The 13304-nt window shown below is 42.2% G+C and overlaps 1 protein-coding gene across 1 annotated transcript in view; it reads right to left on the bottom strand.

The window, feature by feature from the left end:
• The window catches only part of LOC134348335 (sentrin-specific protease 2-like), an 84710-nt gene that overhangs the window by 46346 nt on the left and 25060 nt on the right, over positions 1–13304 (bottom strand). Inside the window, exons 7-8 of the mRNA XM_063051529.1 lie at positions 7820–7935; positions 735–835 (exon numbers count right to left, since the gene is read on the bottom strand). Of these exons, the coding sequence (XP_062907599.1) occupies positions 735–835; positions 7820–7935 (217 nt within the window). The remainder of the gene's footprint in view (positions 1–734; positions 836–7819; positions 7936–13304) is intronic.

Genomic DNA, 13304 nt, shown 5'->3' with positions numbered 1-13304 from the left:
GGTAGAAAATTCCACAGGTTCACTACTTTTGGGAGAAGAAATTTCTCCTCATCTCAGTCTTTAATTGCTTATCCTTCAACTTTGGACTGTGATCCTGCAGCTGGATTGCCTTACCATCTAGAATACTCAACCTGCATGTAGTCTCTCCTGAATTATTAGAATTTTGTAGGTGTTTATAAGCTTAATTAACCTAATCTTTCTTCTTGTACTTTTTCTACTTGGATTTAATACTGTTCAAAAAAGAGCCTTTACCAGGTCTTTAGTTATTGAGGAAGTTTTAGAGGGCTGGCACATTTTACTTTGGAAAGGTGAAGGTTCAAGCAAAAATGATCAAGGACTTTGAAATAATTTTGATTGCAGAAGGAAGAGAAGGTGATTTACTAAACTGTAAATGAGCTATAGTATGGCTTGCTTCAATGCTTCACCACTGACTCGAACCTCCAAATTATGATGGAAAGGTGAACATGAATATCAAACTCTCTGATGAAGGGTCTTTGATCTAAAACATTAACTGCTTCTGTTTTCTGACATGCTACCTGCACTCACTGAACATTTCTTGTTTTTATTTCATATTCAGCATGTTTATTTTATTCTGATCTCCAAATTAAGATCTTTATTATCTCCACCACATGAATATTGGCACGTAAGTAACCGTTAAAGCTACTTCGAAGATCTTCCAACATAATCAAACATAAATTTCTCTCAGTAAAAGTTGCTAAAGTAGCCCCACTCACCTACTTCATCCACTCTGAATGATAATGATTTACTTTCAAAGCTGCCTTGTTTTTCTTTGTATCCTGCCCTTGATTGATGGCACTGGTTGGGAGTGGCTGGTCTGGAAACAAAGACAATATGTGTGAAGCCTGCTGAGAAGTCTGGCGTCAAGTGAAAAAAATATCGGGGAATAATTAGGAATCATCTTCTGATTAATTTCCACTTTTCACAAAGAAAGCTTTACCTTAACAAAACTAAATTAAGCAAAAACATAAGACTGCTGGGAATACTCAGGAATTTCTGCAATTTTGAAAAGGTTTTCAGTAGCCCCATTGAAATATGATAAATATAAATTCTGTATGTTGTTAATAAATGATCTATAAGGAGGAAATGAGGAGAAGTATTTACATATAGTTGCCAGGATCTGGAATTTAAAGAGATGGTGGAAGTAAGAGTCATAAACTTAAAAGGGAATAGGACCAAGTTGCAGGATTCCAGACCAAGAAAACAAAAGACTATGAGACTATACAGTGGCATGCAAAAGTTTGGGCACCTCTGGTCAAAATTGTTACTGTGAATAGCTAAGTGAGTAAAAAAATGACCTGATTTCCAAAAGGCATAAAGTTAAAGATGACACATTTCTTTAATATTTTAAGCAAGATTACTTTTTTATTTTCATCTTTTACAGTTTCAAAATAACAAAAAAGGAAAAGGGCCCAAAGCAAAAGTTTGGGCACCCTGCATGGTCAGTACTTAGTAACACCCTCTTTGGCAAGTATCACAGCTTGTAAACGCTTTCTGTAGCCAGCTAAGAGTCTTTCAGTTCTTGTTTGGGGGATTTTCACCCATTCTTCCTTGCAAAAGGCTTCTAGTTCTGTGAGGTACTTGGATTGTCTTGCAAGCACTGCTCTTTTGAGGTCTATCAACAGATTTTCGATGATGTTTAGGTCGGGGGACTGTGAAGGCCATGGCAAAACCTTCAGCTTGCGCCTCTTGAGGTAGTCCATTGTGGATTTTGAGGTGTGTTTAGGATTATTATCCTGTTGTAGAAGCCATCCTCTTTTCATCTTCAGCTTTTTTTACAGATGGTGTGATGTTTGCTTCCAGAATTTGCTGGTATTTAATTGAACTCATTCTTTTCTCTAACAGTGAAATGTTCCCCGTGCCACTGGCTGCAACACAAGCTCAGAGCGTGATCGATTCACTCCCGTGTTTAACAGTTGGAGAGGGGTTCTTTTCAAGAAATTCTGCACCCTTTTTTCTTCAAACATACCTTTGCTCATTGCGGCCAAAAAGTTCTATTTTAGCTTCATCAATCCACAGGACTTGTTTCCAAAATGCATCGGGCTTGTTTAGATGTTCCTTTGCAAACTTCTGATGCTGAATTTTGGGGTGAGGACGCAGGAAAGGTTTTCTTCTGATGACTCTTCCATGAAGGTCATATTTGTGCAGGTGTCGCTGCACAGTAGAACAGTGCACCACCACTCCACAATCTGCTAAATCTTCCTGAAGGTCTTTTGCAGTCAAACAGGGGTTTTGATTTGCCTTTCTAGCAATCCTACGAGCAGTTCTCTCAGAAAGTTTTCTTGGTCTTCCAGACTTCAACTTGACCTCCACCGTTCCTGTTAACTGCCATTTCTTAATTACATTAAGAACTAAAAAACGGCTACCTGAAAACGCTTTGCTATCTTCTTATAGCCTTCTCCTGCTTTGTGGGCATCAATTATTTTAATTTTCAGACTGCTAGGCAGCGGCTTAGCGGAGCCCATGGCGGCTGATTATTCGGACAAGGTTTGAAGAGTCAGGGTATTTATAAAGCTTTGAAATTTACATAACCTGGCCTTTCCTAATGATGATTGTGAACAAGCCATAGCCCTAACAAGCTAATTAAGGTCTGAGATCTTGGTAAAATTTATCTGAGAGCTCAAATCTCTTGGGGTGCCCAAACTTTTGCATGGTGCTCCTTTCCCCTTTTCCCCCACTCTAAAATTGTATAAAACAAAAATAATACACTAATCTTGCTTAAAATGTTGAAAAGAATGTTTCAACTTTAATTTTATGACTTTTAGAGATAAGTTCATCTTCTACTCACTTAACTATTCACAGTAACAGAAATTTTGACCAGGAGTGCCTAAACTTCTGCATGCCACTGTATATAAAACAACTATTTTGAAAGAACATGACCAATATCTTTTCAGGCACGTGTTCTTAGCTCCGTATGCTCTGGAAGTAAAAAAAAACTTCATAAAACTTCAATTAAAACATTAATTGCTGAGAAAATGAAATAATGGGTGAATACACATGTAAATTTTATGTTGGAAAAAGAGAGAGAAAAACTTTAAAGGCGAAGAAATTAGCTTTGTTATGGGTGCAGTTCATCAGTATGAACAGCAGCAAAGGGTCAGATCTGGCCTACTGGAAACCTCAGTGAAAACAACCCTGCTTTGTGGACCATGTCTTCATTTAGGAAGTTAACGTTACAATATTTTTCAAAGAATGATAGTTGCACCACATTTAGATATTCGTGTGTATAAATCCCACACCTGGTCATTCTAATCCTGCAGTCCCCATTAAATTTGTCCCATCTTGTTTTGATTTGAGTCTCCTTATATTTATTTTAAAATTACATCAAATATAATAAATGCAATTTTACCAATTTTATATTTTACCATCTTTTCTTGTTTATTTAGTGAGGTGTGAAAAATGTGATGCCTTAAGTAAGGGTAGGTTAGCACAGAATAGAGATCTATGCTGACAATCGTCATTATTTGCCAGAAACATTTACATGTATTACGAAATTTGCTATGGTTTGTTGGTACAACTTGGAACAAAAAACAATGTTCAATAATTGTAAAAAATAAAGATTTATATAAAAATTAAAAGTGGAAGAATGGATATATCATATCATTACGATCTAATTCCACTTACCTGCATAAATTCCATATCCCTTTATACCTTGCTCACTCAAATACCTGTCCAGATGCCTCTTAAATGGTGTTACTGTTCTTGCCTCCACTACCTTCTCTGCCAGCTCATCCCAGATACCAACTACTTTGTATGAAAACGTTACTCCTCAGATCCCCTTTAAAGCACCTTCCTGAAATCTTGAACCTATGGCCTCAAGTTTTAGACACCCTTACTATGAGACTCTGGCTATCTACCCTATCAATATCTCTTATATTTTTATAAACCTTTATTATATAAACTACGAACGAAAGACAGGCACCCAATCACCCAAATGACTGCAGTAGTTTAAACTAATGTGATAATTTTACATGATATTTATCCTAACAACATTTCTGTCAGTATACTGCCACAAAGAAATAAAACAGAGTTTAGAGTGACCTCAAGTCACCACAATAATAAAATATTCTTACCTCCTGTTTCCCTGCAGCTGATCAGGATTTTGCTCTTACACTATTATCAACTCTTGAATAGTTTCTACGTTGCGTAGGAGTGCAAATTCAATTCCTTATAACTAAGTTCTTTATATGAAACTTGCACACAAGGCATTTATATATCTGAACTGACCTTCAACACCATATCCGTTGACGAGTGAAGCTAATGACACTTCACAAGATGGAATATTTTTCCTGTCATAGCCATTCTATATAGGGAGAGTTATACCAGCAATAACATATACTTAGCTAACTTCTGGTTGTACATTGATAAAACACTGCAAAAGATAAGTAACCAGCAGCTGAAATTTATGGTTATGCTTTAATTAAAATTACAACTTTGATGAAATATAATTGATGGATCAGTTTTTACTAAAGTTTTTATTAAAGGATGAATCAGTTTAACATCAGTCTAATCCAAAACCAATTCTACACATTTAACCTGTGTGTAAAGGACAAGGACAGTAGAACAAGCATACGCAAGGCATCAGAGGATATTTGAAATACAAGGCAACTATAGCAAATCAGGATTAAGTCCAGATGAATTTTATATTTTTTTTGCAGGAAATGGATGTCACTGGTCAAGATTGGTATTTAATATCCACCCCCCAAGTGCCCCTTAAGTAATTAGCAGTCAAATACATTTGGATTTGGAGTCACACACAGGCCATACTGGCTAAAGACATTCCTTCCCTAAAAGACATCAATAAAATAGATGAGCCTTTAAACAGCAAAGCATGGATTACTGTTTTTTTCAGTATTGTAACTAATTTTTAAACTTCAATCAACATACATTATTAGAATTTAAATTCCCCAGTTTTCTTGGTTGAATTTCAACTCGTATCCCAGAGTCAATGGTCCCCAAATCTAACTACAGGATAATTTTCTCAACTACTTTATCATACTAGTATCGATACCACTTTTGTTAGATCTGTTCTGACTCATGTCAGATTGTTGTTTCTGGATTTCAGTTCGGTCCCACAGACCTTGGTGAATACCCTTGGTCTAAATACGACACTATGGAATTGGATGTTGGACTTCTTATGGTCATATGGTCAGGGTGCACAACCATTCTTCCTTCCCCATCATCCTCAATACAAGCTTCCTCCAGGGATGTGTGCTGAGCCCACCGCTGTACACTCTGCTCACACATGACTGCACAAATAAACACCCAAGTAATCATACTGTCAAGTACACTGATGACAAGACAGTGGTGGGGTTCATCACTTACAACAGGGGTCCCCAACCTTCTTTGCACCACGGACCGGTTTAATATTGACAATATTCTTGCGGACTGGCCGACTGGGGGCGGGGGGGGGGTGTTAATCACCACCGGAATATAGGTGATGAGTCAACTATAAGTCACTTATAAGTGGCTAATACACTCAATTTCGTTTTTAAAAGGGTTTATCTAACGAATTTAATATTAAACACACAGCGCATATTTTTCCTCGCATGAATATAGTGATAAGTCAATTATAAGTCACTTATAAGTCAATAGCATCATAACATTTTAAGTAACATTTAGATATTAAACACGCAGCGCATATTTTCCTCGTCTGAACATTTAAAATCATTGCAACACACCAATATCGCTGAATCAGTGGGAGCCCTGGACTTGTTTCCCTGCAACCAGACAGTCCCATCGAGGGGTGATGGGAGACAGCGGTACTCGAAGGGGATTCCTTATGTCCAGTCTATTCTGCAATTTAGTTTTTGTTGCATTCATTGCAGAGATATGATGTTGGAAATGGAAGCAATGTTTTCAGTGCTTTCGTGGCTATCTCAGGTTATTCAGCCTTGACTTTGATCCAGAATGCCGGCAGAGATGTTATGTCAAACATACTTTTCAGTTCACCGTCATTTGCAAGCTTGAAGAGTTGATCTTCTTCCAGCGCTGACATGGATGATTCACCGGGGACATTTACAAATGGGTCACGGACCCATTCCTTTGCACGTCTCGGGTCATTTGTGGTTGAGAAGTAACTCCTGAATTCTGTCGACAGCGAAGGTAGGTGATCGCGCACCAGCTGTGAGAAGGACGGTGCAGCCTCAGTCTCTCCCAAAATCCCAGCTAACGTTGGGAACATGTCAAATATGTCCCTGTCCACTCGCCGTCCCCACAATTTCAGTTTGGCTTTGAAAGCAGACACTTTATCTGCCAACTTGAAGACAGTTGTCATTCTCTGTTAAGATCAGGCAACATTTTTCAGCTAGCCAGCATTTCCCTGTGTGTGACACAGTGTGTAGACTTGCATTCAGGAGCAACCTCTTTGACTCGGGTAGTGAAACCAGACAGCCATCCAGTCATAGCTGCAGCCCCGTCTGTGCATATTCCAACACCGAATGACCAGTCCAGTTTGCCTGACATGTAGTCATTCAAAGACTTGAATAGTTCTTCCGCAGTTGTGTTAGTTGGCAGCGGCAGTGCACACAACATATCCTCGTGCACATCATCTTGAACTATATATCGCACATAAACCAGCAGCATTGCCTTGTTGTCGACATTGGTAGACTTGTCGACCTGGATAACGTACCATGGTGACTCGTTAAGCCGTTCCAACAGCTGTGCTTCGATGTCCTCCGCTATGTCATCGATTCTCCTTGAAACTGTGGTAGCTGAAAGAGAAACCTGTGCCATCTTGTTAGCTGCGGCTTCTCCCAACAGTTCATGGCACATGTCCTTGGCAGCAGGCAGAATCCATTCTTCACCAACAGTGAAAGGCTTCTTAGCCTTAGCAATACGGCTAGCCACTAAGTACAATGCTCTCAGAGCAGCAGCATTTGTGGAAGTGGTGGCTCTCAGCACTGGCTTCTGTCCCGCTTGCTCACGTTTTTTCTGCTCAAAAAACTCAACAGGTTTGTCTTTAAGTGCAGGGTGCTTGGACGCAAGGTGCCGAAGCAGTTTTGAGGGCTTCACTGCCTCATTAGACAGCTTGTCTCCACATATCACACACTGGGGGCTTGGAGCGTGCCAGTCACCGGTGACAATAAAGCCATATTTTATGTACGATTCATCGTATTTTCTGTTGAAGGAAGTTTTTTTTTCAGTCTCGGCCTCAGCTGTCTCTGCGTTATCATCATCGTTCGGCCTTTTATGTCCCCTACCATCTCTTCCAAAGAAACTCAAGCAATGTTTGTTTTTTACTCATTGAGTAGTTGTAGGTTAATGACCAACTGATGAACTCACGTGTGTTCAAGTTCAACAGTGTCTGACAGGGAATGAGGAAAGGTGCAGCTGATTCATATTGTTTCATATCGCCAAATCATATCGTTTCCTCGCAGCCCAGTAGCACATGCTTTGCGGCCCGGTACCGGTTGGGGACCACCGCTATAAAATATATGTCTCGCAAATCTCCTACAAATTTTGTCTCTCTCACTTTAAAGCTATACCCTCTAGTACTTGACATTTTCACCTTGGGGTAAAAAGGACTCTTAACTATCTACCCTATCTACACTTCATAAAATTTTATTTTCTCCCACCAGAAAATTCCTCAGCCCGACTCTCTAGAAAAAACAACCCTGGTTTGTCCTACCTTTCCTTATTGTTAATATTCTCTAATTCAGGCAGCATCCTGCTTGGCCTTGATGTCATACTTTTAGAAACATCATGTCTTGAATCACATCCAGTCTTGCACTGAATGCAGACACAGAATAAAAACAAGTTACTACTAGAATAGACTGAAATATAAACCTCTGGTACTAACACATGTATTGCTTTGGAAGTAGATACTGAGGGTTGCTGTTGAGACTTCTTCTCTAATCCCGCAGCTACCAGGCGTAGCAGGAGTTTATACTTTTCCTTCTCATCCTTTTCTATGCTCTACAGAGGAAGTAGAAAACAATATTTAAATTGTGAACATTTCTCCCAAGGCTTCCTTTCCCAAAGTTCATACAAAAGTAGTAGAGAATCATAGCACCATTTTATACATGCAAATCAAGATTGTTAGTGACGGACAGTTCAATCATTGGCCACATGCACATTTCCTGCATGATAGATGGATCATGAATAACCATCAAGAACAGGAACCAACAACAGTTCAAAGTCAAAGTAAACTTATTGTCAAAGTACATCCATGTTACCTTGAGCTTTATTTTCTTGCAGGCATTCGTAGGAAAATAAGTGCAAAAGAACTTAAGAAGAACAATACATAAACAAAGACCGACAAAAACCAATGTGCAAAAGAAGACAAGTTGTGCAAATAAAAAATAAATAACACCCAGAACATGAGTTGTAAACTCATGAGTTGTGGTGTCCTTGATAGAGAGTTTGTGGGCTGTGGAATTAATTTAGAGTTGCAGTGAATGAAGGAGGAAATCGGGGCGGGGTGGAGAGGAGCGGTTCAGGAGCTTGATAGTTGTAGAGTAATAAATGTTTCTGAACTTGGTGGTTCTTGTATCCAATGATAGTAGGAGAAGACAGCATAATCTAGGTGATGGGGGTCTTTGATAATGGATGCTGCTTTCTTGTGATAGCGCACCATATAAGTGTTCTCAATGGGTGGGGGGAGGGCTTTTTCAGTGATGGACTGGGCTGTGTCCCCCATTTTCTGAAGGCTGTTCCATTCCCAGGCATTGATGTTTCCATTCTAGGTTGTGATGCAACGAGTTGGGATACCCTCTATTGTGCATTTACAGAAGTCTGTCAACACATCGTAGCCACTCTGCTCTGCCCGGACATGGTGCTACTATTGGAGTCTACAAAGCAAGTGGTCCTGCTGGAAATTACTATCCCCTGGGAAGATCGGATTGAAGAGGCCAACGAGCGCAAGAGGGTTAGATACACAGATCTTGTTGCAGAATGCTGGAGAGCTCGCTGTGAGCCAGTCGAAGTTGGGTGCCGGGGCTTTGCTGGCCATTCATTACAGCGGACTCTAAAACTCCTTGGAGTTAAAGGACTGCAGTGCAGAAGAGCCACCAAGAACATTCTGGAGGCTGCTGAAAAGGCCTCGCGGTGGCTGTGGATCCGTGGATTAGTGCGCCACTTGGACACAAGTCGGGGGCTGATCACCCTCCACTGGGTCGCCTGGTTGAGGTTGTCTGACGATTAAAGACCCGAAACACCCTATGACCCCGGGCTCATCACTGAAGACGTGTCCAAGAAGCACCAGAAGGTGTATTCTACAACTACCACATCTGGCTCAGCCAGTGAGCTCCAGAAAAGTCCGGATGACGACCATGAATAGAATGGTGACAGCTGGAGAGACAGCAGACAGCGCGGAAAGATGGCAAACGGGGCAGCAAGGGTTAGCACCCCGAACTGCAACTCCTGTGAGGGAGCACCCAAACAAGCTACGAAGAACCCTTATGAAGAACAATCCCCCAAGGATGCCCGGGGGCGGGGGGGAATGAGTATCCCAATCAGATGGACCTATTGGCAATAACTCAAGCAAACGGACAATTGACTATGAGTGTAGTCTGTATCTGCAGCAAGGTGTTGAAAAACCTGAGACGTCTGAAGATCCACCAGACAAAGATGGCCTGCTTAAGGAGGGAACAAGTGAAGCAACACACAGGAGCAGTAGCAAGTACTACAAGTTCTGTGGTGCTGACTACAGAACCTGGTCAGGCAGAGGAGGAGTCTGGCCCGGAGTCACCCCACAGTGCCCGGAACCTCCAAGCAACACAAGTCCCCCCAATGAGCAGAAAGTCAGAACAGCGTCAGGTGAAGTGGCCTGCTGCTAACAAGAAGGAGTGGCTCCAGTTGGATGAGGATGTAGACAAGATTCTGGAGGCAATATCGAAGAGCAATGCTGACCAGAAGCTCCGGACTATGTGCACCCTCATAATGAGCATGGGCTCAGAACAGTTTGGCATCAAGGAAAAGCATGGAACCAGTAATCCAGCGAGACCAAACCGGCGGGAACTGAAGATCAGCCAGCTGAGACAAGAACTCAAATCTCTGAAGTGCCAATTTAAGTTGGCCAAGGAGGAGGAGAAAACTGCCCTGTCAGACCTGACAGATATCATAAGGAGGAGGCTCATCACACTCAGGCGGGCTGAGTGGCACCGAAGGAAGGGCAAGAAGAGGGCCCAAAAGCACAGCGCTTTCATTACCAATCCCTTCGGCTTCACCAAGAGGATATTAGGACAGAGGCGACGTGGCCACCTCACTTGTTCTGTTGAGGAGATAAACCACCATCTCAGTATCACTTTCAGTGACACCTTGACAGAGCAGGACCTCGGCCCGTGTGAGGCACTGGTGACACATCCAGAACCGGTGAAATTCAACATCTCTGAACCCACCCTGAAGGAGGTCAAAGAAGCAGTCAAAGCAGCAAGAGGAAGTTCCACCCCTGGCCCCAGCGGAGTGTCTTACAAAGTCTACAAGCAGTGCCCAAGGCTCCTTGTGTGACTCTGGAAGATCTTAAAGGTGATCTGGCGGAGAGGAAAGGTCGCTGCTCAGTGGAGGCACATGGAGGGTGTCTGGATACCAAAAGAAGAGGATTCAAGCAACATCGAGTAGTTTTGTATTATCTCACTGCTCAGCATTGAAGGTAAGATCTTCTTCAAGATGGTTGCCAACATTTAACTGAGTTCCTCTTGAAGAGTGGTTACACAGACACCTCAGTACAGAAGGGGGGAGTCCCAGGAGTACCTGGATGCCTAGAGCACACAGGAGCAGTGACCCAGCTGATCTGGGAGGCAAGGAAGAACAGAGATCTTGCAGCACTCTGGCTAGATCTAACCAACGCCTATGGATCCATCCCACACAAGCTCGTTGAAATAGCACTGACAAGACACCATGTTCCAGAGATGATCCGAAACCTCATTCTGGACTATTACAGCAACTTCAGGTTGAGAGTCTCCTCAGGGTCACTAACATCCGCCTGGCATCAGCTGAAGAAGGGCACGATCACTGACTGTAAAATCTCCGTGTCACTCTTCTCATTGGCCATGCACATGATTGTCAAGTCAGCGGAGGTGGAATACAGAGGCCTCATGTCTAGATCTGGTACTCAGCAGCCCCCCCGCCCCCCTCATTAGAGCATTCAGGGATGACCTGACAGTGATGGCAACATAAAAACATAGAAACATAGAAAATAGGTGCAGGAGTAGGCCATTCGGCCCTTCGAGCCTGCACCGCCATTTATTATGATCATGGCTGATCATCCAACTCAGAACCCTGCACCAGCCTTCCCTCCATACCCCCTGATCCCCGTAGCCACGAGGGCCATATCTAATTCGCTCTTAAATATAGCCAATGAACCGGCCTCAACTGTTTCCTGTGGCAGAGAATTCCACAGATTCACCACTCTCTGTGTGAAGAAGTTTTTCCTAATCTCAGTCCTAAAAGGCTTCCCCTTTATCCTCAAACTGTGACCCCTCATTCTGGACTTCCCCAACATCGGGAACAATCTTCCTGCATCTAGCCTGTCCAATTCCTTTAGGATTTTATACGTTTCAATCAGATCCCCCCTCAATCTTCTAAATTCCAACGAGTACAAGCCTAGTTCATCCAGTCTTTCTTCATATGAAAGTCCTGCCATCACAGGAATCAATCTGGTGAACCTTCTTTGTACTCCCTCTATGGCAAGGATGTCTTTCCTCAGATTAGGGGACCAAAACTGCACACAATACTCCAGGTGTGGTCTCACCAAGGCCTTGTACAACTGCAGTAGTACCTCCCTGCTCCTGTACTCGAATCCTCTCGCTATAAATGCCAGCATACCATTCGCCTTTTTTACCGCCTGCTGTACCTGCATGCCCACTTTCAATGACTGGTGTATAATGACACCCAGGTCTCGTTGCACCTCCCCTTTTCCTAATCGGCCACCATTCAGATAATAATCTGTTTTCCTATTTTTGCCACCAAAGTGGATAACTTCACATTTATCCACATTAAATTGCATCTGCCATGAATTTGTCCACTCACCCAACCTATCCAAGTCACCCTGCATCCTCTTAGCATCCTCCTCACAGCTAACACCGCCGCCCAGCTTCGTGTCATCCGCAAACTTGGAGATGCTGCATTTAATTCCCTCATCCAAGTCATTAATATATATTGTAAACAACTGGGGTCCCAGCACTGAGCCTTGCGGTACCCCACTAGTCACTGCCTGCCATTCTGAAAAGGTCCCGTTTATTCCCACTCTTTGCTTCCTGTCTGCTAACCAATTCTCTATCCACATCAATACCTTACCCCCAATACCGTGTGCTTTAAGTTTGCACACTAATCTCCTGTGTGGGACCTTGACAAAAGCCTTTTGAAAATCCAAATATACCACATCCACTGATTCTCCCCTATCCACTCTACTAGTTACATCCTCAAAAAATTCTATGAGATTCGTCAGACATGATTTTCCTTTCACAAATCCATGCTGACTTTGTCCGATGATTTCACCGCTTTCCAAATGTGCTGTTATCACATCTTTGATAACTGACTCCAGCAGTTTCCCCACCACCGATGTTAGGCTAACCGGTCTATAATTCCCCGGTTTCTCTCTCCCTCCTTTTTTAAGAAGTGGGGTTACATTAGCCACCCTCCAATCCTCAGGAACTAGTCCAGAATCTAACGAGTTTTGAAAAATTATCACTAATGCATCCACTATTTCTTGGGTTACTTCCTTAAGCACTCTGCGATGCAGACCATCTGGCCCTGGGGATTTATCTGCCTTTAATCCCTTCAATTTACCTAACACCACTTCCCTACTAACATGTATTTCACTCAGTTCCTCCATTTCACTGGACCCTCTGTCCCCTACTATTTCTGGAAGATTATTTATGTCCTCCTTAGTGAAGACAGAACCAAAGTAATTATTCAATTGGTCTGCCATGTCCTTGCTCCCCATAATCAATTCACCTGTTTCTGTCTGTAGGGGACCTACATTTGTCTTTACCAGTCTTTTCCTTTTTACATATCTATAAAAGCTTTTACAGTCAGTTTTTATGTTCTCTGCCAGTTTTCTCTCATAATCTTTTTTCCCCTTCCTAATTAAGCCCTTTGTCCTCCTCTGCTGAACTCTGAATTTCTCCCACTCCTCAGGTGAGCCACTTTTTCTGGCTAATTTTTATGCTTCTTCTTTGGAATTGATACTATCCCTAATTTCTCTTGTCAGCCACGGGTGCACTACCTTCCTTGATTTATTCTTTTGCCAAACTGAAATGAGCAATTGTTGTAGTTCATTCATGCAATCTTTAAATGCTTGCCATTGCATATCCACCGTCAATCCTTTAAGTGTCATTTGCCAG

This window comes from Mobula hypostoma, chromosome 6, assembly GCF_963921235.1.
Source record: "Mobula hypostoma chromosome 6, sMobHyp1.1, whole genome shotgun sequence".
NCBI lineage: Eukaryota > Metazoa > Chordata > Chondrichthyes > Myliobatiformes > Myliobatidae > Mobula > Mobula hypostoma.
Note: the sequence above shows the minus strand (reverse complement) of the source record. Positions and strands in the feature narration are given on the sequence as shown.